General features: G+C 41.2%; 1 protein-coding gene across 2 annotated transcripts in view; it reads left to right on the plus strand.

The window, feature by feature from the left end:
• AUTS2 (activator of transcription and developmental regulator AUTS2) overlaps nucleotides 1-26,046 on the plus strand; it is a 1,199,563-nt gene that overhangs the window by 559,433 nt on the left and 614,084 nt on the right. For both annotated transcript variants that reach the window (XM_036768802.1, XM_036768803.1), the window contains one exon: nucleotides 919-954. In XM_036768802.1, the coding sequence (XP_036624697.1) occupies nucleotides 919-954 (36 nt within the window). The remainder of the gene's footprint in view (nucleotides 1-918; nucleotides 955-26,046) is intronic.

Genomic DNA, 26,046 nt, shown 5'->3' on the forward strand with positions numbered 1-26,046 from the left:
AGTAACAATATGGGGCAAAAGTAAAAAAATGAATGATAATGAGCTGTGTCAACTGGAACGTGTTAACGATAGTAATGACCATGCTAGTGATACTAGTAATAGTACTAGTAATAATAATTACCTGTGTGAACAGAAATGTACCAATAATAATAACAATATGGTGGGAAAAGTAAAAAAATTGATAATGAGCTGTGTAGATTGAAATGTATTAATAATAATGAGCGGTGTGGATCAGAATGTATTAGTAATAATAATGGTATATGTAGTGATAATAATAATAATGGTAATAATAAGCTGTATAGACTGGAAGGTATTAATAGTAGCAGGATGGCTGGTAGTAGCAATAACAATAATAAGATGTGTGGATTAGACCATATTAACAATAATAATCATAGTAGCGGTGGTGGTAGCATGGGAAGTAACGGTGATAATAAGCCGTGTAGATAGGCATGTATTAACAATAATAGTATGGGCGGTAATCATAATAATAAGTTGTATAGAGGAACATGTTAACAGTAGTAGTAGGTGGTGGTGGTGGTGGTGGTGGCGGTGGCGGTGGCGGTATGGGTAGTAATAGTAATAATAAGCTGTGGGGATAGGAATGTATTAATAATAGTAGTACGAGCAGTGATAATAATAATAAGCTGTGTGAGTTGGAACATGTTACCAGTAGTAGTAGTAGTAGTAGTAGTAGTAGTAGTAGTAGTAGTGGTAGTAGTAGTAGCAGCAGCAGTGGTAGGTTGTGTGTATGGGATCGTACACACCGGTGGTAGTAACAATAAGCTGTGCGGGCGCGGGCGTTAGTCATATATGATAATGAGCTGTATGGATTGTTCTGCATGAGCGATACAGTATCAGACAATGGCCGCTCCAGCCAGCCCTCGCTCACTCTCCCCTCTGTCTTTTGCTGTCTTGCAGAGTTCAGCTCCTTCCAGCCTGGGGACCGGCTACTTTGTAAGTGTTTCTCGTCCTTCACAAACGTGACTTTCCCTGCTATTTCTTTACTTCTCACGCTCCCGCTCTTTGGATGAGGGGACAGTGGAAGAAAGCCCCCGCCCTACTCCTCTGCATGGTGGTCTGCTATTTCTCATTTCTTTTTTTTAAGATTTAAAAGAAAAACATAGACGTGTTATTGTGAGCACCGGTGAAAACGGATTCTTGCTCGTATGTCTGGTCCAACTTGTAGGTGTGGTATTTCCCTCGTAGCTGACACTCCGTATCCCATGGTGGGGAGCCGTGAAGGCAAGAGCTTCATTTGGAGTACAGGTGCATGGGCGCCCGTGATTCCCCCCGGTGTTGCTCATTGTAGACAGACTACCCCTTAAAAAAATTCATCCTTTGTCAGTTTGATTTGGAAGACTAATCTGTTTTGTTGAATTGTCTAGATTTCATGTTTTATTAGATTCATTTGCTATGGAAGTGACCATTGTCATTTTAATATACCCTGAGTCTGAAATCCGCAGACACAGTAAAGCGGTGTAATTATTATGAGGGGAGAAGCCTGCGTCTGAATATTTTTTGACTATACGGGTTCACCTCCTCCTTTGGTGCATTTTATAACAATTGGAGAAAGATGGCCTTCCGCCCCGCCCCCCCCCCCCACCCCCCTTCTCCTCTCAGCCAGTCAGGGCAAGCTATTTTAATTCAGTTAGTACTGTTTCCTAACTGAACACTCTGCAAAGGATGGTGGGAAATGAGGAAGTGAGGAAATGTGTGCTTAAAAGCCTGGGGGCTGAAATAATCCTTAAGGGCCCAGAATGTCCCATCATTTATTTACACTGCAAAATTAGTCTCCCTCTTAGATCTGGTGAAACCATTCTTTAAGAAGCACGAAATAAGACAGGGAAGTTCTTGATATAGGGGTAATGAGCCAGTGTAGGGAACGTCTTGGCGACCCTCTGATGGAGTAGGATCGTTCTTCAGGGGGAGGGAGCTTGGATCCTCCTGACTCTCAGGCCGTCTGCTCAGAGCTTTCTCAGGCTTGAAAATGATCATTCTCCTGCTGAGGCCTGCTAAACCTATTAATAAGAAAAGAGACATAAAAACAAATCAGGATTCAGTTTTATTTCTCTTGCCTTTTTCCCCCTCCAACCTCAAAACTAATCCAACAATGAGGCGAAGGCTAAAGCTGTTTGGGCACCTGTTAGATGCAGTCACCTCCTATGTTTCTTCAGCTCTCTTCCTGATGGTGGGAGCTGAATATTCATTACTGCAAGCGGACTCATCAGGCATCCATTGGGTTTCCTGATTCAGTAGCAGAGCTGACAGAAGATGTTCCATCTGCCACCCTTTAACAGCATGCTGGATGTGGGTTGGCCCACTGGAACAAAAATCTGGAGAGTGTCAATAGTCCCTTCTCCATCCAAAAGATTATAAAACCTTATCCAGCATTTAAAACATCAGAGAGAGAGAGAGAGAGAGAGTGTGTGTGTGTATGTGTGATACTTAAGCATGTAAGCCTTTGATTACTTCTGATGTACTAGTATTTTTAATGTCAGTATGATTAATCTAAAAGAACGGAATCATCTCTGGGTACTATTGTTGTTTACAGAGCATGTTTTCCTCTTATTTTTTCTCTCTTTACTTCCAAGTATGCATTTTCTCCCCCCACCTCCCTCTTTCTTTCTCTCCCTCTCCCCCCCATCCCCATCCCTCCTTCCCTCTCTGTCTCCTACTCCCTCCTTGTCTCTCTTTCTCTCCCTTCCTTCTTTCCCTCCCTCCTCCTTTCTTTCCTTCTTTTCTTCCTTCCTTCCCTTCTTCCCCCTCTCCTCCCCTCTCTCCTGTCTTTCTCCCTGCCTCCTTTCCTCATTCTGTCTGCCCCCATTTTCTCTCTGTTCCCGTTCTCTCTCTATCCATCTCCCTCGCCTCTCCTCTCTCATAATATATTAGTACTTGGAAAGCACCATTTTGATTATGCTTCTAAAATCATTTTTTACACTTACATGACACTGGATGAATATCGAAGACTTTTCCCCTTTCTTATGTTGAAAAAGTTGTTTTTAGAATTACCCTGCTTATTTAAAAAACCTGTAGTTTTATTAACTTACATGGAGCAAACACACACCAGATGTATCATGTAGTCTGAGACGATGAGAAGAATGCCCCGCAATGATCCAAGTAGCATGTGTTTCCAATTGGTATAATTATTGCATTATCAAAGCATAAGAACCAATGTCCTCCCATTGACATTGTGGCAAAGTCTTGTTTCCCCAAAGAGTTTTCATTCAGGCTCACCTTGGGTCAGAAAATGGCACGTGAGGTCATCTCCACATATCCATCCCAAATGGCTTCCAATTTGGAAATTCAGATGAGATGATGGCGATGGCTTTGTGTTCCAAAATGGTGCAATGCTCCCAGCTTCCTCTTGCCCTCTGTTTTTTATATCTCTGTTCCCAGCCTTGCTTCTTTCCAGTAAGAAGACACAAGATCAGGTAAGTCCAAGGACAATGATGAGGTTTGAACCCAGTTCTCAATATGATACTGTTGTTTTTGGAATGTTGGGTAGAGACAAATCTTTCTTTGTTAACCAGTGAGTTAGCCTTAAGGTGCATATTGCTAATTAGAGTGTTAATGGTGCCATCTTTTTTCTACATTTGCTTCTTCAGTATGTTAAGGATTCCAAAGCATTTTTTTTCACTTGAATTCCTATTTAACTTTCTCATTCCCTGGGCTCTTTCTACCAAGTATTGACAGGTAGGGAGACTGGAAGTTATTTTGTTCTGATGAATATCACGCTTCTAGCTGTGCCAGACCCTTTTTACACAGTTATTTAGAAACACCAGATTAGGTGTCGACTATAGTATCCAGTTTATGAGAATTGCGTCTATCTTCCTACCTACCCACCTACCCAATGGCATTAAAAATCATGACCACAGATGCTTTTTCTTTCTTCACCTGATGTTTTCTCTAAAATTTCATATTAGAGATGAATTGGAAGTTTGGAGTGGATATGTCCTTTCATTATTCTGGTCATAATTCTCTTTAGTTTTGAGTCACTAAGGTCTCTGCTTTGGCCCGTCACTTTTCCATTATGTGAAAAAGCACTAGGTTGGCGCTGAAATTAAGATATGAGAATAGCAGCTAAAAACACTGTTTACATAAGCATATTGGAATGAATTCTTAAACTAGACAAAATAAAGAAGGGATTGGGGGGGAAATACTTAGAGTACTTCTCATGTCTGAGAAGCGTTGGGATAATATGTACATGTGGTATATCCTTATTCATCTCATAGTCATACCCAGGCCAATATTCTAAATATAAATGGAATTATAGGCTTGTTAGGATCTATATCCTAATTTTGTTGGCATGTATACTCAGTATTTGGAACATGTACCAGGATTTTCCCTTTTTTTCCTGTTACAAGCAGTAAGGACACTTTCTTCACTGTGTTAAATGTATTTAAACTGTATCTTTTTGTTTTGAACATTCAAAATGATGTTCACACCACCCTCCTGGTTTTAGAGTGTGTAGATAGTAAGATTTCTAATTGTATAGAAAGACAGATACTTTTGCTCCTTTGGTTACAGTCACCTTTTGAGTGAAATGCCACTGGAAATTGAGGAAGAAACAATATTGGCTGAGGACTGCCCAAACAGTAGAGTGATTCAGCCCTACTAAATGGCTTTTGATTCTGTAGCACTCTGAATTGCATTGTAGAAAGAATGCTGAATTTTGAGTCATAAGGTGTGAGTTCAATTCTTACCCCTCTACCCACATACCAACTTTTTTTTTTAACTTTAGGTCCCTTTCCAGCTGCAGGTCTCAGATTTTTTACCAGTAAATTGGACTAGATACCTTCAAAGGACTCTCTGCCTCTAAATTTGTGATTTTCTTACCTCCCTAGACTTTAGTTTCCTTATATGTGAAATTAATGTGTTGGACTCTGTGACCTCTAAGACCTCTTCTAGATTTATATTAACAGTCCTCTGATCTCTCTGGAGATAAAATTGACGTGTTGGATTTGAACACCTTTAAGGTATCTTGATCTTCTAATCGTTCTGGTCCTCAGTTTCCTTATATGTAAAATTAGGGAGTTAACTAGGTGACCTCTAAGGTCTCTTAAATTATCTCCCCTCCCCCCTTCTCTTATCACCCTCCCCTGTTCTCTATAGGGTAAGATAGATTTCTGTACCCAACTGAGTATGTATGTTATTCCATCTTTGAGCCCATTCCAGTGAGAGTAAGGTTCAAGTGTTGGCCCCCACGTCTTTCCGTCTTCTGTAATAGGTTTTTGGTGCCTCTTCATGTGAGATAATTTACCCCATTCTACCCCTCCCTTTCCTCTTCTCCCAGTGCAATCTTCTTTCTCACCCCTTGTTTTTATATCATCTCATCAAAGTCAGCTCACAGCTGTGCCTTCTATGTATGGTGCTTCTAACTGCCCTAGTAATGGTAAGATTCTTAAGAGTTACAAATATCATCCTCCCATGTAGGAAAGTTAACAGTTTGACCTTACTGAATTCTTTATGTTTTCTATCCTGTTTACTTTTTTATGCTTCTCTTGAGTTTTGTATTTGCAAATCAAATTATCTGTTCAACTTTGTTCTTTTTATCCAAAATGCTTGAAGTCTTCTATTTCATTGAATGTCTATTTTTCCCCTGAAGGATTAAACTCAGTTTTCCTGGGAAGATTATTCTTGATTGTTATTCTTGATTGATCCTAGTTCCTTTACTTTTTGGATAATCATATCTCAAGCTCTCCAGTCCTATAATTTACAAGCTGCTAAATCCTGTGTAATCCTGAATGGCTCCACAATATTTGAATTGTTTCTTTCTGGCGGCTGATAGTATTTTCTCCTTGACCTGAGAGCTCTGGAACCTGGTTACAATATTCCTGGGAGTTTTCATTTTGGGATCTCTTTCAGGTGGTGACTGGTGGATTCTTTCAATTTCTATTCTACCCTCTGGTTCTAGAATATCAGCGCAGTTTTCCTTGATAATTTCTTGAGCTATGATGTCCAGACTCTTTTTTTTGAAAATGGCTTTCAAGTAGTCCAATAATTTTTAAATTATCTCTCCTGGATCTATTTTATAGGTCAGTTGTTTTTCCAATGAGATATTTCACATTGTCTTCTATTTTTTCATTCTTTTGTTTTGTTTTATTATTTCTTCATGTCTCGTGGAATCATTAGCTTCCACTTGCTCCATTCTTATTTTTAAGGAATTATTCTCTTCAGTGAGCTTTGTTCCTCCTTTTCCATCTGAACATTTCTACTTTTTAAGGAGTCATTTTCTTCATGAATTCTCGTATATCTTTTTCTGTTTTCTTTGCTACCTTTGCCAAGCTGTTGTCTCTTTTTTCAAGATTCTCTAGCACCACTCTCATTTCTTTTCCAAAATTTTCTTCTACCTTTCTTATTTAATTTTTAAAATTATTTTTGAGTTCTTCTGGGAGTTCTTTTTTGGGGCCTGAGACCAATTCACATTTTTCTTTGAAGTTTAGCTTGTAGCTGTTTTGACATTGTTGTCCTCTTCTAAGTTTGTGTTTTGATCTTCCCTGCCCTCATAATAACTTTATATGGTCAGGTTCTTTTTTTTCCCCTCTTTTAACGTCTTATTTTGTAACTTTTAATTTTATGTTAAACTTGGGCTCTGCTTCTAAGGTGGCAGGTGCATTGTTTGTCCCAAACTTCTTGCACCAGGGCATGTGTGGAGCCTTACTACTGACTGGATGGGACATGGCCTTCTGCTGACTTGCCAACACACTTCCTGCACTGTACTGTGCTTCCCTTTTACCTGAGGGAGACAGACCTTTCCTGCTGACCATCTAACTTATCTGTGTTGAAAAATTTTTTTACCCTGTAATTTTGTTGTTTCTGTCACTCCAGAATTCATTTTGAAGCATTATTTTATAGTTATTTGGAGGTGAATTTGGGATAATTCAGGTGAGTTCCTGCTTTACTCCACCATCTTGGCTGGTTTTATAAATTCTAAATATATAATCCTATCTCTTTGTTTTTCTTTGCATTTTATTGGCATGTAGTTCTCAGGGTGTCCGTTGGGACATATGGACACAATCAAAAATATTTCAGTGCCTTGTCCTAAGACTTTGCTTCTCTAAATTCAGTTTTCCACATGTTCTACCTTGTTGAATATTTAATAGATAGAAGTTTCCAAAAGACAAACTTAGGCTTAGTTATAAGGAAATACTTTGAAATAGTAAGAGTTTTCCCAAAGTAGGGTGAGTTGTCTTGCGAGTAAGTGTGTTTTCTATCTCTCTATGACTTCTAGGTTCATTTACATATCATTTGATATATCAGAGAGAGATTTCTTATCTAGACCCAGCTCTGGATAAAACAGTAGTCTTAGCATCTTTCCTTCACTCCCTCCCTCCCTCCCTTCCTTCCTTCCTTCCTTCCTTCCTTCCTTCCTTCCTTCCTTTTCTTTTTCCCTTCATCTCTTTTCTATCGTTTCCTCCTTTCCTTCCTTCCTAGAGGTCCTCAAATTTGCCCCTGGTTGTGTGCTCAGGATGTTTATAGTACCTTGTCAGAATGTGTACCCCTCTAGATATGATATGAATGGCATAAATTATTGTTGACCTCCCAGCCTAAGTCACTAAAAATGTCTTTTGCTTGCAACCTTGCATTTTCGTTGAGAAGCCCAGCAAGGCCATGAATTTTACTGTAAACGTTCAGCTGTATTATCAGTTGAACTGTCTATTTTGGGCTAGGCTGGGAACCTAACCGCCATTTCTGACATCATTTTGATGGGAAGGTGCAGCGTGTCCCCATAATCTTAGTGCTAAGCTATTTAAGGTTAAAACTGCTCTAAGACTTTTGGGACACCTGGGATGCTCTAACCCTTTGTCAGTTAAAGCTACTGATTGCCTGAGAAGGAGATTTCTGCACACACACAAATACACACACACGGACACACACACACACACACACAGACACGCATGCACACACACACACACGCGCGCGCACGCGCCACAACCACCACCACCAGTATCAGCTAGTCATTTATATGGAAAGTCATACATTCACACCTGAGAGAACACCAAGAGACCAAATAGCTATGTTTCAATAATTTCCTCTAACTCTAAAAAAGTTGTCGTTTGTTAGAAATGAGCTGTTAATATTATTATCGTTCACGATTATTCCGCCCATAGAGTCAAGATTCATGGCAAAGGCTTTTAATGTGGAAGCCAAGAGATCCTGCGTGATCCTGACTGTAATTCCACGATATTTGAATTGTTTCTTTTTGGCTGCTTGCAGTATTTTCTCCTTGACTTTGTAATTCTGAAATTTGGCTATAATGTTTCTTGGAGTTATCAGTTTGGGATCTCTTTCAGGGGGTGATCGGTGAATTCTTTCAATGACTATTTTGCCCTCTGGTTCTAGGACCTCTGGGCAGTGGTCTTTGATAATTTCTTCGAGGATACTGTCAAGGCTCTTTTTTTTCATCGTGGATTTCCAGTAGAACAATAACTCTAAAATTGTCTCTCCTGGATCTGCTTTCCAGGTCAGTTGTTTTCCCAATCAGATATTTCACATTTTTTTTTTCTATTTTTTCATTATTTACATTTTGTTTTACTACTTCTTGATGCCTCATAGATTCGTTAGCTTTCACTTGGTCAACTCTAATTTTTAATGAGTTAGTGTCTTCATTTTGCTTTTGAGTCTCCTTTTCCAATTGGTTGATTTTACCTCTCATGGTGTCATTTTCTCTATTTAGATTCTGAATCTCCATAGCCATTTTACCAATCTTATTCTTTAGGGACTTGATTTCATCAGTGGATTTTTTTTCCATTTTTTCTTTTACCTCCCTAATTTGGTTTTTAAAATCCTCCTTTAGCTCTTCCAGTAATGCTTTTTGGGCTGGAGACCAGTTCACATTACCTTTTGATGTATCAGATGTGGGTATAGTGTCATTGCTATCCTCTTCCAAATTGGTATTTTGATCATGCCTGTCTCCATAAAAAGAATCAATGGTCCTCGGTTTTTTTTGTGTGTGTTCTTCATGTTGGTTAGCCTTTTCCTGGCTTTACAATAAATTTCTGCTTTTGGGGCTCAGGGCTCTCTGTCCCAGCTTTCTTATTCTGGAGATTGTGAGTCTCATTGTTGGTTTTGTGAATTATAGCCTTCAGTTTCCTGAGGTGTGGGGGAGGGGTCTGGCTCCCTGATGTCTCTTTCCCTAGGGTTGCTCTCCAGCCCTGCTGCTCTTCAGCAGTGGTCTCAGCTCTTCGTTGTTTGAACTGGCATCTGGCACTTCCCCTGGGGGAGCAAGAGTATGTCTGGGCCCCTGGTGTTGACTCCTGCTGGCTCTGCCCCTCTGGGACTCAGGAACTTCTACTCTTTGGCCGCTGAAGCCCCACATCTATCTCCTCTGTTCCAGCGTTCTTTTTTTCCGAGGAATTCTCTGGGTGAGGGGGGGAGGGATTAGAGCTATTTAGCTGGCCATTATGTCTCCCGGAAGTTCAAGAAGCCACATTCATACCCTTGGGCTGCAAGCCTCAACAGTTGATGTTTCATGGCCAGTGGCAGTGCGCTGCCTCTCGTCGCTTCAACAGACTGCCGTCCTGTGTTGGGAGGCCTGGGGATCTCCGCTGGTTTTGGGTGCCCAGCTTTCTCCCAGCCTGTCTCCCATGTGGGTTTCCCAGCTGGCCGCTTCTGCTTTGGTGCTGTCTGGAGCAGCTCCGCACCCCGAACACTCTTCAAGCCTACAGATTTGTTCCTTCGGCCTTTCAGACTCTCCTGGCTTGGAAATTTGCCCCACTCAGACTGCTCACGGTTTCTAACTCTCTGAAATCTGCTCAAATTCACTTTTTTATAAGAATCTGACAGACCTTGTGAGAGAGTTCCGGTATGATGCTGTTTTCATGCGGCCATCTTGGCTTTTTTTTTTTTTTTGGTCCTGTTTCTTCTTTCTCATGATTTACTTCATTGGTCATAATTCTTCTCCATAACTTGACTAGTGTGTAAATTAATTCAGTGTGAAGTTATACGTGGAAGTTATATGGGATTCCATGCCGTCTTGGGGAGGGAGGGGGGAAGGGAGGGAAGAAAATCTGGAACTCAAAATTATGTAGAACCGAGTGTTGTAAACTAAAAAGAAAAAAAGAAAAAAGAAAAAAAAGATTCATGGCAAAGGGAGCGAGCACAGTGGTTTTGAAACCAGCATAGGCATCTAGATATAGTGAAGTAAGTCTAAGAGTTCTTGATTTTACATTAAGAAGAAGTGGGTTCAAATCTACCATCTGTTGCTTAGACCCTCTTGGAGCCTAAGCAGTCGCTTTATAGGCTTTTATTAGTTGTCCCCTTTCTATAAATGAGGAGGGAGACATCTTAATTAGGAGAGCTGAGATTTGGACCCATGTCTTCAGAATCCAAATCCAGGACCCTTTTGGCTACATTCCCCCCACCCTGCCTCTATCTCTCCTCTGTCTTTCTCTACATCTATATAGATATCAACCTCTTTCTCTATGTATGTGTATATAGAGCAGGTAGGTGAAGACAGTGGATGAATTGCCAGGCCTGGAGCTAGGAAGACCCAGGTTCAAATATAGCCTCTGATACCTAGTAGCTGTGTGACCCTGTGCGAGTCACTTCACCCTGTTTGCCTCAGTTTCCACATTTATAAAATGAGCTGGAGAAGGAAATGGCAAACCACTTCAGTAACTTTGCCCAAGAAAACCCCCAATAGGGTCATGAAGAGTGGGACAGTACTGAAATGACCAAACAACAACATATACATGAATGTGTGTGTCCTTGCCCTCCTTTCAGAACCATCATGCTCCTATCCATGGTGTAGGCAGTCTAGTCCAGTGGATAATATACTAGTCTGGAGTTACCAGACATGGGTTTGAATTCTGTTGACTCATTACCTCTGACCTCAGGCAAGATGCTTCCCCTCCAAGGTTCTCCATTTCCTTCTCTGTAAAATGAGCCTGTTGGATTTAATGGCTCCTGAGCTCCCTTTTAGTTCTAGCCCTGTGAATCTACTTTTTTAAAAATAATTTATTTTTTATTTTTAGTTTACAGCAGTCAGTTCCACGAGTTTTTGGGTTCTAAATTTTCTCTCCCTCCCTCTTCTCCCCCCTCGCCCCCCCCTCAAGATGGCATGTAATCCAATGTAGGTTCTCCATATTCTTTCACATTAAACTTATTTACTCAACAATCCAGTTGTAAAGAAGAATTATAACCAATGGAATGAATCACGAGAAAGGAGAAATGAAACCAAAAAAGAAGGAAAAAAAGAGAGCAAAAAGTTTGCCTCCATCTGCATTCAGACTCCATAATTCTTTCTCTGGATGTGCATAGCTTTTTCCATCATGAGTCTTTTGGAACTGTCTTTGATGAGAGGAGCCAAGTCTATCAAAGTTAGTCCTCACAGAGACCGTGTGTCTGTAATCGTGTATAACATTCTCCTGGTTCTTCTCCCCTCACTCAGGTGAGTCTTTCCAGGTTATAATGAAGTTCGTCTGCTCTTCATTTCTTATAGCACAATAGTATTGATTTTTAAAGCCCCTTTCCAGACTGCAGCCTGCATCAGGACACTAACAGTCAGATATCCCATCAGAGGGAGCCTCAGTTTGTGCCATTTACCTGTGAGGAATCTGGACCTCTTCATGAAGACTTCACTGAGTGTAGCAATAACTCAGAAGTTAAAAGACTCTTCTTCAACCATCATTTTAAAAAGCGGCATTAAGAGGAAAACAATAAAATAAAACAAATAAGCCACACAAATGGCAAATTTAATTTAATTGAAAAAACTATGTCTAGATCCTGCAAATACAAATGGTGGCCACGGCAGCTTGTACATAAGACTTTCGTTATGCCACTTTGTCTTCCACACAGCTGCCTAAATGATTTTCTCAAAGCATACATCTGGCCATGTCACCCCTGCTGCTCAGCAAACTCCAGTGGCACCCTATTACCTCTGGGATGAAATATAAAGTCTTCTTTTTGGCATTGAAAGCTTTTTTACCAACCTGGTCCTTATTAATCTGTCTCCCCTCCGCCGAGCTCTTCGGTCCGACTCTCCCAGCCTCACTGTTGATCCTTAGATATACTCATCCATCTCCTGTCTCTGGGCCTTTTCCTTTCCCCAGGCCTGGAATTTGCTCTTTTCTCCTCTGCCTCTTAGACTCCTAACTTGGAGAAAGAGAGAACTACTAAAACTTCTTGGAAAAGGAGGAACTGATTGGATTAATCTAGGGCTGAATTTGACAGAAGACATAGATTGGTTCCTTTTGCGCTTGCCCAGGGCCTCTCGCCATTTGGCTTGGGGACCATGGGCAAGTCAGCTTCTTTCTTTGAGGTTTGTTTTGTTTTGTTTTGTTTTTCCTCCACAAAAATTCCAGGGTTGACCCACAGGATCTCTAAGCTCCCTTTTATCTTTGATCATTTTGTGATTCTGATAGGATCTCTCTGTTTACACATTTAGTTTGCTTTATGGAGGAAATAAGTCCCATGGTGGTTTAAGGGAGAAACTATTCATCATAAGGGAGGAAGCAGTGCCTTGGTGGGGTATCTTTGTGTTACTGTGCAATAAGAAAGAATTCAGGCAAATGGAAATAGGACATTCATACACACACGACACACACAACACACAGACAGACAGACAGACAGACACACACACACACACACACACAGATAGACAGACAGACAGACAGACACACACACACACCCCAAACAGCAAACAAAAGAGTAAGTAGGGAACTAGGAAGTCAGCTCTGGGGTTTATATTTAGATGGTTACCAATTCAGAGAGGCTAGGCATAGTGACTTTGTTTTCGCTAGTATGGTGAATTCCCTGGTGAGGAAATTCTGTCTATCCATACATATCAGAACCCTCTCTGCAACTTATTATCTTAGAGATCTGTTTCCCAGTGCACTCAGGGCTGAAGCGACTTGGCCAGGATGACAAAGCTAGTCTTCATCTCTAAGATCAGACCAGGCTTACTTAGGGCCAGACTTAAGGCCACTATAAAGAATGAAACCTAGCTAGAGGTAGGGCCTTGGTCTTGCTGACCCTCATTCTGGTTTGTTCTTTAAAGCTAATTAAAATTATGACTTTGTGTGTGTGTGTATGTGTGTGTGTGTGTGTGTGTGTGTGTGTGTGTGTATGTGTTTAAACATAGTTAAAGCCAGCTATGGAGCCACTGTACCTTGGCTGCTGTGAATAGCTACATTCTACTCTATCTCTTTGGCCCTGGCTGCATGCTTGGTGGCCCAAGGCCTGTGCTAGAGGCCTGCCACAGAGCATGTAAAGTAAGGACACCAATAGCACATTGTAGCCCATCTCATTTCGATGAACATCCTTTCCTTGTGTGAACATTGTCTGAACAGTTTGAAATGGCAGTGGTAACAGCATCAAATTCAGAATCAGGAGCTCTGAATCCAAGGCCCAATTCTACAACTATTTGTGTGAATTTGGACAAATCTGTTGCCCTCACTGGGCCTCAATTTCCTTTTTAGAATAGTGAAGGGGGTGGATTCACAGATCATTCAGCCATCTTAAGTGTCCAAGTCCTGTGTTCTTTTTGGCCTGATAATTCCCTATAAGGAAGATGCCTCTTTTATAGATGAGAAATCAGTTCATTGACTGATTTCTGGGCTGGGGCTGGGACTATAAACCCAGGTCTGAAGCACTTTGTTCCAGACCGGTTGAAGATTGGGAATGCTGGTACTGACTCTGAAGAGCTCTGCCTTCAAGGTCAGAGGACCTACTTCTAAATCTTGTTTCAGTCACTCTGACACCTTCTGCCCTGTACAGTGGCTCTGCTGTCAGAGAACCTGATTTCAGATCCCACCTCTGATCCGTACTGCATCGTATCACCTTTGCCCGGGTACTTCTCCTTCCCAGGACTCGGTTTCTTCACCTGTAATCAAGAAGGTAAAATCGAAGACCTCTTCTAGAATTAGGATTCTCTCACCTCGCATAAATCACTTTCTTAGTTTTCTTCTCTTTAAAGTGAGTAGGTTGGACTCAATAACCCCCTTCTAGCTCTAAATTTATGAACATTTTAATTAGTAATAATCTATATAGTGCTTTGCGGAACACTTGCCGTAAGATAATAGGCCTGAATCCAACAACTCTGGGAGTTAGCTCCAGTTCCCATTTTAGAGATGAGGTAATAAAGGCCAGTGAAGGTTTAGTACTAAATGTTTGAGACGGCATTTGAACTTAGGCAAATCCCACCCAGCTGTCTAGGAGATTACACTGGCTAGGCCTAAGCAGTGATCCGATTCTCTGCCTGGACGGTAAGTGAGATGCCTCCCAATGCACTGATGATCCAGCTGGGATTTGTACAGAGGGAAAGTTTAATGTCATGTTCTCCCTGAGTCAGCTGGAAGAGAGATCTTTGACTCATCTCAAGTCGCTGGCTTCCAAAGCCAAAACATGGTGAAGATGCCGTTTGCTTCATGTAAAAATGTTTACTCATTTGAAATACAATGCCTCTTTAACAAAAGCACCCTGGCGACAAGTTGTTTAGATCGGCACAGCTAATAAACTGTCATGTCCTGTTCGCCTGCACTGGAAAAAGCCTAGCCTAGTTACCCAGTGTTTGGCACTATAAATCATTGTTAACAAACCGTAATTTGCTGAGCAGCCTAATGAATGATCTCCAATTTTCCCTCAGTAATTAGCTCCACTAACTATCCTGTGAGAGGGGACGGATGCATTCCATCCACCTCAGCTCTGCTCTCCATCCTCCTCCTGTCCAGTCTGCAGAAATGAACCTCCCCCCCCCAACAGAGACACTCGCTGCTCATAAATCCTGAGGCAGAGATGGCGGCCGTTTTCAAGTAGGAGCCTTGCCAAGGGTGATGACTGTCTATTAGGGCTTATAAACTTTAATGGAAGAGCAGATTGGGAATGGAGTGGTGGAGCCAGATAATTGCAGGGTTTCCTGTCTAAATGGGGTGCGTGAGGTAGGGGTCTTTGGTTTCCAGGAGCCGTTGAAAATCCAGCAAGCCTTATAACTGCTAACGGCCCTGACGCAGGAAGGACTCACACTTTGCGCATTCATTATGGCTCTGCTGAACCAATTTCGAGGACTATTTGTTGACCAGCATATGACTGTGCAACGCTCTTGAATTAGCAAGACACATGGCCCTAAGAACTCATTTGGAGTCCAGAATATCCTCGGTTTTTCCTCCAAGACTGTCAAGCCTTACTTTTTTTTATTTTTTCTCCTCTATCCCATGGAGTGTTTTCATCAAGGTCGAGAAGGCCATGTTCATAACAGTGTTACTACTGCTAAGAGCAAACATAGACCTAATCCTTGAGATCCTGGTGCCATCGGCCATAAATGTAGAAATGAAAGGTACTTCAGTGGCTTTCTGCCTGTTCACATTCTTTTCCTTGAGAGTCCCAGCTTCCCTGTCAGTGAACTTCTGGTGTTGGCTCCATTTTGCAGATAAGCAAAATGAGGATCATGTAGTTAAATAACTCACGCAGGTTCACAAAGCTAGGAAGTGTCAGAGTGGGGACTCTTGGAATATCTTTGCATTCATCTGCAAGCATTTATTAAGCACCTACTATGTGCTGCCAGGCATTGAAGCATATACATTCAAAGCATGAAACAAGACCTGTTGTCAGGGAGCCTATGTTCTAATTTGGCAGTTGGGGGTGAGAGGCGGACAAGTGAGTGGAGGAGCAGTGAGTGTATACTGAATAATATGAAGTGGATAAACACAAGTAAATACAAAGTAGTTCCGTGCAAACTTGTTTAGAGGAAAGGGTCTAGCATTTGGGGGGAATCAGTAAGGAAATTTGAGATCTGTCCTAAACAAAGAGAGAGATTCTTTTCCACACTTATTTTCTGATGTGGGTGTGGGTGTGTGTGAATCTTTTGTGCCACCCAGAATCTCACCCCTCCATCCATCCAATATTGCCTAACTTAAGAGTATTTTTCCCACGCTGGTGCCATTACACATTTGTCCAATGACTTACTGTCATATGTTTCTGCCATCTAGTGGTAAATGGGAACTTTCAGACTATCCCACCCAGAGCTTAGCCCCAAGTCCATGAACTCCAGTGGAGGGAGGTTGCATGTTTTGCCTTCGTACCTGTAATTTTACCCTTGATGAAGTCCTTCAGCCTGTACCGATGCCAATCTGGTTAGTCGCAGAGAATTTATCTGACTCCTTAATTCTTTAGTGACTTGGCCAGGGTCACATAGCCAAGAAGTAGCCCAGTCAGGACCTTGAACCCAGATTTTCCTAACTACCGAGACTAGATTTCTATCAGCTACTCCTTGGATGTCTCTCAACACAAGAAGCTCATTCGGAGGGGAGTGTGTGTGTGTGTGTGTGTGTGTGTACATAGACATGTTTAACATAGACCCTTTCCAATAAACATCAAAGCTCCCTGTTAAGTGCATTATAAAAAATGTTTTATTGACTGTTAACAAGAGAAAGTATCCATCTTTTTTACTCCGCTAGAATGTCACTAACATAGACCATTACTCTTCACTATTGTTAGGATGATTTTAATGTTTTCATTTATATTATCTTGATCACTGTTGAAACACTGAGTTTGAGTCCCTCTCCTGACATGTAGTGGCTGTTTGGGAAAGTCCATTAACCCCTTAGAGCCCCTGGGTAAGTCTCTGAGATTATAAGTAGCAGAGTATGTGCCAATCTATATTTTTAGAGGTAGTTTCCTCACCTAAAAATTCCCTATGCCAAGAAAAGTGTAGGTAGAGTTTAAAAAAGGGAATTGTAGTTCTCCTTCTTTTGGCTCTTCTTTCTTCCCTTTGTCTCACTTCATACAATTCTTATTTCTTATCTTTTTCCCCCTGTCATTCATTCTGCCTTGCATTATGGATTGTTTCATTACCTTCATATGCCCTAGATAGCCTTCCCCAATCGTCGGGCATACAGACACAGAACTAAAAGGATCCTAACTGATCATCTGCCCATTCATTTTCCATGAGATAGCTGAAGCCCAGATATATTAAGTCATTGTCCAAGGTCATGTGAGTTTTTTGTTTCTTATGTTTTTTTCTGTTTGTTTTAGAAACAAACGAAACCTTTTCTGTCAAAACCAATTTCCAGAAACTTGCCTATATCATTATAAGACAGGAAACTTACTGTGAATTAAATATTTGTTAAACAGAGCAATACTTTCCCTAAGGGAGGAATAATTCCTCTTTTTGTCACACCTTAAGTATTACCTGAATGCTTTCTTCACAACCATATTGGGAAAAAGACAACATTATTGTTCCCTTTTTACACATGAAGACGCTGGAAGCTGTTTTGCCCACACAGCCAGGGAGTATCAGAGCCATTGATTTGTACTGGAGTATCCTGAGAGTAATGCACTACACCAGGCTAGCAGGTTTGTTTTGATGTAGATGTGATATGAGATACTAGTCTATTTTAGGGTTTTTTTTGTGTATATTGTGATACATTGGGGTCACTTGCCTAATCACCATGGGCAAAACGTTTATGATTATTCCATGAAACTTGGACCTACCTTGGACCTAAAGGCAAAGGATTAGAATAGGGGGTGACTTAGATTTCTTCTCTTTTCTCTATGCTTCAAGACAGTCAGTGAGACTAAAAATGACATTTCGTAAGTTCCCTCTTCGTTTTCCTCTTGGATGGAATAGCTTGGGAATCTTTGTCAGTTAAAGAAATCAATACATTTACATATACATATACATAAAATATATTTGACTGCAGGTTATATCGTTAGTAAGTATGCAGTAGGGATGAGGATCATGTATTTAAGGAAGGGACCTCAGAGTCCAGTAGAGACAACGAAAATATTAAAATGGTCTTCAAAAATGTGTGGCGTTCAACTACAAGTTGAGGAAAATGTTTGGGTCCCAAAGATCATTTTATTTGGCTTTTGAAATATTCTAAATAAAGGTAATGTTTAAAAATGCATCTAGATCAGCACAATTATTGAAGTTTAGGAAAATTATTAGAATCTAACAAGTCAGGATGATTGTATGAAAATACCCATGATAATAATCATAGATATCCCCATGGTATAATGGTAAATATACTGATGGTACTGCATCATGAAGTTCTAAAAATAGTAGCCATAGTCTTCTAGCACTGGCCCTCCCTGGCTGAGTGACCTTGGAGAAGTCATTTCTTCCTTGATAGGGTCTGATTTCTTGTTATGTAAAATGAGAATATTGAACTACATGATCTCTCCAACTCTAGCCCTGGCATCTTGTTATTTTCTGTAATCTCCATTTTGTTACACACCTGGGTACTCAGATTTCTACGTCCTTTTCTTTATCTTTCAGCTTCTTATATATGAATCTCACTCGCTTCTTAGTCATTGGCTTAAACCCTATTTTCATACCTGTAATTCTGCTGTTGATCTAGAGTCTAGATTCTAGAGCAGGCCACCCACTACCTTTACAACACCATTAAGACCATTGGTCTTTGCGTCACCCTGTAGCTAAATCTTCCTTATGTACATCTCTCCCCCCTCCCCCATTGCAGTGAAACCTTAAGAGTAGGGACTGTTTCATTTCATTTTTTTTTATTTATATCTTCAGCACTTACCACAACACTTGGTATACAGTAAGCAGTTAAATACTTCATTCATCCGTTCATTTGATATATATTACTATTCCTTGACTTAAAGCTCATTTTCTGGCCTCCGTGTCCATGTATGGCCTTGGAAGACTGGCGTTCCTCTGGTTTCTTGCTAGTGTCACTGAGGCTGAACTTTTCAGGCATTGTAGCAGTTGTTTTCTATCATCGTTTAATACCTTAAAATGAATATATATTTTTAAAAATAAAGTTAAAAATAAAACACCTTTAATTTTTTGGCAATGTCCTCTTCTAAATGTTATAAGGCTTCTTCACTTAGAAGATATGTTGTGCTATCCTCGATAACAAAATTCTGTCCATCAAACCTGTTTCATTACAGAGTACATATAATAGATTTACTTTGCACTCCTTTTACAGACTGTTATTTTTCATCAGTCTAGAGTACATTCATCTTGGCTCATCAGCTCTTTGGAAGCATATAAATTATTTTTCTATTTTTTTTCTTTATCTCTCTTCCTTTTTTCTCCTCCTCCCTCCCCCCACCCCTTATCGTCTATCATGTGACACAAATTGGGACCATGAGTCTGAATAATAAAGGATTGCCTCACTGATTGCTAAACATATATTATAGTGCATTTAAACTCATTTCAGGTCATTGTGTTTCCAATTAGTTTGATTGCAAGCAGTTAAGTTGCCATGTATAAAGCCTTCCTCTCAGAGAGAGACTCAGTTTTAGATCTGGAAAATTGAATGCTTGACACTATTCTATGTACAGAACATATTCTTAATCTTTTGGAAAAGGACCTGGGCCTCTTGTCAGTAGGAATAAGCATCGGAGAAGAGACAGGGTCAAGTCGGATTGGAACTGCACAGCTGTTCTAATGGCTGGCTTTCTATCAGAGGTTTTCTTGAATTAAGAAAAAAATTGACTTCATCATAATTCCCAATCAAGTAGATCTGCTCCTCTGCCATCATTATTTATTCAATAATTCATTAATTCATTCAGGCATTTATTAAAGATCTGTCATGTGCCAAGTGACAGGCAGAATGGACTAGAGACTAGAGAGTTGACATCTCAGAAGACCTGTGTCAAAGGTCCAAAAGACCCTTGTTCAAGTTCTGTCTGGTCTGTGCTTGACTTAGGGGAGAGCCACTTAAACTCTCAGGTCCTCAGGAAACTCTCTAAGACCTGAAGTTGCAGAACAAGTCCTATGTACATTGGTGGAGGGTGGTTTTTTTTTTCCACTTACCAACTTTTTTTTCCTCCTCACTTAAAAAAATTCCTCATTACATGTAAAACAATTTTTAACATTCTTTTAAAAGAATTTTGAGTTCCAAATTCTATCCCTCCTTCCCTCCCATCTCCTCCTTGAGAAGGGACACAATTTGATATAGGTTGTACATATGCAGTCAAGAAAAACATATTTCCATATTGGCCAAAAAAAAAACCCAAGAAAAATAAAGAATATGAAAAAAGTACGCTTCAAATGCATTCAGACTCCATCTGTTCTTTCTGTGGAGGTGGATGGCATTTTTCTCATGAGTCCTTTGGAATTGTCTTGGATCATTGTATTGCTGAGAAAAGCTAAGTCATCCACAGTTGATCAACAAGAATCTTTTTTTTTTCTTTGAAGTATCTTCTATATCCCAGGCACCATGTTAGGTGTTGTAGGTCCAACTATAAAGATTCAATCTCTACTGGCAGTGAGATCACAGATCAGATTAAAAAAAATAAAGAACATTAGGCATGCTTCTAGAAGATAAGGAGGCACAGAATGAAACAGGGTGGGATAGGGGAAGAAAAAAGGGAATAAAGAGCAGGTCTGTTGCTCAAGGAGCTCACACTCTAGAATACAGTTTTTATTTGTGAGTGGTGAAAATATTGGAACCTCTAGTGGACAGAATGGTGGATGCATGAATATAGAGAGCCCAGGTTTAAATCTTGATTGTAGCACTTTCTTTTCCTGTTTGTGGCCTTCTCTTTCCTCCACTATAAAATGAGACAGTTGCACTAAGTGACCTGTAAGGCCCATTCCAGATCTAAATATAATATAAAGGTCAGCTGTCATTATTAATGATCATTCATGTTATGCCCGAATACTTCCATTGATAAGAATCTCACTTGTTGATGTAGTTATCCATTCCATATTTCAATTTCTTTTTTTCAAAGCCAGAAAGCTCTCCTCTATTCACTAGGCCAGTCTAATGTGGACCAAGAGAAACCCCCTCTCCCCTTTTATCTATACAGTGAAGAGATAAACACTATTCCTTCCTGTCACTGAGGGTAGGCCTGAATACCACAGGAGAAAAGATAACAAAAATTGACTGTCCAGAGTTGAGTAGAGTAACGTGGTCTTCTAATCTGCTCTGGAAATGTAGTCAAGTATCATTCATTCCTATATGTGTGACCCTGGATAAGTGACTTAACCTCTCTGACCTTCTGTTTTCTCATCTGGAAAATAAGGTGCTTGGACTCAATGGCCTGGAATATCTCTTCCAGCTGGGAGTCCCAGTGGGTTCTCAAATGTACCAGAAAATGCAGTATGAATTATCCTGACCTGTATTCATATATATATATGATTCTGTCTATCTACAGAACACTTCCTTTTCATTCCCACTCTGCTTTAGTGGAGGTCCTTAGGAAACCTCTTTCAGTGGATAAATCAGACTCATTATAATTAGCATATCAATTGTTTGTGAAAGGGTGCTTCTAAAAAGCTGGAGGGTGCTCAGAAACAATTTACTCTCTTAAATGGTTAAGGCTATCTTAGAGACACATTAATACTAGTTGTACTGTCTTTGAACAGAACCTTTGGGAGCCCAAGTAATTTTCAGGCAAGCCTCATTCTGTAGGGTTGTTGTCACTCTGAGGTTCAAAGGGACCTGTTTGAGTAGATAGCTTTCTAGCCATCCCTAAAGATGGCCTTAGTAACCCAACCCAATGACACTACTGGCTGTATTCAGTTACTGCACTGGCCAAAAGCTGGGAATTCTGAGAGTATCCTTCTAGTCTTTGAGGTACTGGAAGAGTTTAGGCAAGACAAGACCTTTGCCTTTAGGGAGTCATAAGACACCAACACAGAGCTATGGAGATTAGTTAGCAGATGGTGTTTATTGTCCAGTGGTGCTGACTCTCCGACCCCAGTTGGGGGTTTCTTGGCAAGGATACTGGAATAGTTTACCATTTCCTTCTCCAGCTCATTTTACAGATGAGGAAACTGAGGCAAACAGGGTGAAGTGACTTGCCCTGGATCACCCAGCTAATAAGTGGCTGAGGCCATATTTGAATTCAGATCTTCCTGACTCCCAGCCCAGCGCTCTATCCAAGTGCTGCCTTCACGGGTGTCAGGTACTTACTATATGTCAAGTACTGTGATAGGCTGTGGGAGAGATGAGGACAAGACGAAAATGGCAGTTTTTGTGCTTCAGCTTACATTCTATCAAGGGAGAAGACATATATTTAAATACATTCCCCTCCCAAAAAAGGGTTTTTTTTGAGGGGCGGAGAATCGCTAGTAGATCAGGGAGGGAATGAAGAAGGGCCTCATGTAGAAGACAGTGCTTCAGTCTGCTTTGAAGGAGACGAGTGATTCTAAAAGGAAGGGGTGAGAAGACACTGAATTCTATGAGCGAGGGTCAGCTTGTTTAAAAGTATGAAGGGGCTTATTGGAGGGAGATGGAAGGTCACTCGTGATCCATAGCAGGAAGGCCAGTGTGTTTGAACCAGGAAGTGGATCAAAGGCAATGATGTAGAATGAGATTGGCATGGTACCTCGGAGACTTATAGAGCATCAGTAAGCTAAGGTTTGATTTTTCATTGAATTGAGAAACCTTGCTAGGAGTTCCTGAGCTATCCATGTTTTATGACACATTAGCTTAGCAGAAAATAGTTTATATTCTGTATCACCTTATGGTTTAGAGAACACTTTGTGGCCAATAACTAGTATTCGTCGTGGATCCTTTGTCTTTTTTCATTTTCATATTTCATCTTTCTCTTTCTTTCCTTCTCTCTCTTCTCCTTGCCTTCTCTCTCTCCTTCTTTCCTTTTCCTCCCTTCCTCCTTTCCTCCCTTGCTTCCTCCTTTCCTTCCTTCCTTCCTTCTATACTGTCTACCCCCTTTCAGAATTCTACCATCCTCTCCTTGTCTGAACTTAGTGGAGCACTGTTTGAAGAAAGGGAAAGTATTTTGTTTCCTTTTTTTCCACTCCACCAGCAGATATGTCCGTTTTGCTGAAGTTCCTTCAGACATGAGATTCAATACTCATTACAAGAGGTACCTCGCAAGGGTTTTGTTTTCATCACCCAGGATGATGATGGCCCCTACCCTTGTACGTCTTGTTCTTCTCAATATGTGATACTCTCTCTGGGCACCGTCCTAGAAATAGCTTCTCTGCAGCCTCCCATTCCCTTCCTGCCTCCCTGCTTTGGAAGTAGGCCACCCCCCTCCTGTAGCCCCCAGCAAGCCCGCACATGCATTGACCTGCTTCCAACAGAGGCTGCGTTGCCTCCGCCATGGGTGGTTGGAGAGCTTTCTCCATCTCATGGCCCTTTGTCAGATCTGCAGAGTCCCATGATTGGACCTTGGGAAGCAAACACCTCCTGTTTTGCAGAATTAAGGTGGGAGGGGGGTGAGAATTGCATATGAAAGAGCCCAATCCTCTTTTTGCCGCCTTTTATGTTAGAGCTCAAAATTGCTGTCTGATAAAATGTAGGACACCAGATTGAATTACTTCATTGAGCCACTGCTGTCCTCTGTTAATGGTAATTGCACGGATATAGCGGTCTTTCTCGGCAACATCTCAGATATTTACCTCCTACTGTTTTTCAATTCAAACCTTTGATGAAAATATTCCCAGTACTTCTTTAAAGCAGACGTCCAACTGTCTTTCTTGACAAAAGCAAGGTCTCTAAATCAGATCCTGACAATCTGTGACACAGCGGTCTATCCAAATCACCCTTTACCTATGTCTCCATGTCATTTCCTGAAGAAAAAAAATGTCCATCAAAGAAACATTTCTGAAGGCTTTGGGAGCTTGGAGGTGGTGCAGGGGGACCACGAGAAAAAGAAAGATTTCCAGTCTTGGGTTGAGGGCAAAGGATTCACGAAGGACTTGAACTGGACACGCACATGCACATGTACACGCACACACAGCTTCCAATAAATGTTTTGAGAATTCTTTATCTTAACAGAGATTATTTTGAGGTTATTACTGTTCCCAACCTATTGGGAAGAGTGAAATACGGTTCTGAAAGCTGTTACTTTCAAAGTGACGGAGACATAAACAATAAAATACGGCTAATGTTTTTTTTTTTCTTTTTAACTGTACCCAAGGGTTGACTTGAATCCAGGCATACTTGGGAGTTTATTCCCTTGTCACTGGCCCTTCTCTATTTTAGTTCCTACCCCTTCTCCTAAAGAAAGGAGAATCTTCTAGTCCCAGCCAGAATCCCTGGAAATAATGGTCTGGGTATGCACCAAGATCAGTTTTTCCTTTGACTTGCTTTCTGTGGGTGAATTGCAGGGCTGACCACTTGGAAATCCTCCATGGCTTGAAGCACAGAAGGTGAAGATGGTCTTCGATACCCAGTGGTCACTCTGACTAGCTACAACAGGATGACACTCCTTTCCAGACTCTCTCCCTCTGTTATCTCTTTGTGCTCCACACAGTTGGAAGTTCCATCCCCACCTTTTTTTTTTTAAATTGGGGAGCTACCTTGGGTAATCGCTTTTTTGGAATCAAATCACAGCATCAGATGCTTGTCTGGTTGGTTAGCATTTAGAGCTGTGGGAAGCCAGAGATATTGTCAAGCTATCTGAGCTCCTCTGGAGATGAGCCACCACCTCTGCCCACCCACCCACCCGCCTTCAGAGTGCTGGTGTCTGAGCAGCAAGCCACAGGGCTGTAGAACCGCTGTACCCTCTTGTGCCAACCTGTTTCCTTCCTCCCGATAGAAACCATGTTGCAGAGTGTGCCCGGTGAAGACATTGGAACCTTCCCCAGTCACCCAGGCAGTGCCTTTCAAAGGAAGGTCTTCCACTCCTGTGGTTTCATCAAAGCCTTGTCCAGCACTGGGGGAAGGAAAACAAGCAATACCTTGCACAGAGCATTAGAGAAGGAAGTGGAGCAAGATTTTAAGAGATTGAATGCCCTCCTTACAATTTTGGCATCAAGCTTTTTGAGTTATCAAGAAAAGCAGGAAGATGGAGAAAGGAAAGAAGAGAGATTGAAGTGGGTGGGGGTGGTGGAAGAGAGAGGCAGAGACAGAATAATTAGATTGGGAGTACCATACTGCATTGTTGCAAGTGAGCACAGTGGGCTTTGAAATGCTGACTCTTGGCACTGTCCATTTTCACAGAACATATGTATGAAAGAATATATACAGAGACTTTTGGAAGAATCTTTTGCTGCCTTGATAAGGTTCCTAGTGGTAGAGATTTTGTCCATTAGAGATGCCAGTTTCTGAGAGCCAACCAAGTTTATCTCTCTCTGGCCATGGATGGCCATCTACCCTGTGTTCCCATGGTTTACATTCTTGTCTAGTTGCAGTAACCCCAGTGAGAAATCAAGGGTTAGGTGGAGGCTCCAGGGAGAGGAAAATGACTAATTAATTCACCAGAATGGGAGAGAATGAATGAGCAAACCTATATCTTTCTAGATTAGAATCTAGAAACAGACTAAATTCTGAGTTTCAGGCCTGAATTGGGGTGAAGTGACACGTAGGCATTGAGAAGGATTCTTGCACTGCTTTTTTGGGGATATCTGGTCCATTTCCCTTCTACAGCATGACTCTCTGGGTGTCCTTGGTTGGATCTCTTTTCCACTCTGGGCCTGTGTCCTCATCTCTAAAATAAGGTTCTTGGACTAAATGACCTCTGAGGGTCCTTCATGTTCTAGATCGATGGGCATGTGCTCTTCCATGCCTGACCCTTTCTCTGCACTCCAGGTTGTCTTTCCAGACTTACCACCCTCCTTCATTCTCTCTTTCGTGCCGCTAAATAGAACTTCTTACTGTCCATTGCACAAGACACTGTCTTGCCTCCATGCTGTTGTCAAGGCTGTTCTCCATTACTAAAAACCATTCCTTACTCCTGTGTGCCCCAATTCTGAGCTTCTTTCCAAACTTAAAACAAGCAACATCTCTAGCCTGAGACCTTTCTGATTCTACCAATTACTTCCAAAATATCTCCCCATTCCCTACCACCTCCCAGATTATCTTATTCGATGTCACATGCATTTTTATGTGGTCATATACATTTGTGTTAGATCCCCTGATAGAATGGAATTTCACTGAAGGTAAGAAGATGTTTCATTTTTATTTTTGTCTCCCTAGTGCCTGACGCAAAGTAGGCATTTGATAATGGTACGTTGAATGATTGAGGTGGTAGGGATCAGGAGGGCACTGTGGTGTCTATCTAGGGCACCCCAAAAGGTCTTTACTTAAGTTGAATTTTGACTTTGTAGGGACTGTCCAGCTGGTGTCCTTTTGTCTCTTCTTGACTCTAGTCAACCTGATTCCCAGCCTAACAGCTCTCTTTAAGGCAGGGGGAGGTTCTTAAATATGCTTTGTTTTT

The sequence above is a fragment of the Trichosurus vulpecula genome, chromosome 7 (assembly GCF_011100635.1).
Source record: "Trichosurus vulpecula isolate mTriVul1 chromosome 7, mTriVul1.pri, whole genome shotgun sequence".
In the NCBI taxonomy this organism is placed as follows: domain Eukaryota; kingdom Metazoa; phylum Chordata; class Mammalia; order Diprotodontia; family Phalangeridae; genus Trichosurus; species Trichosurus vulpecula.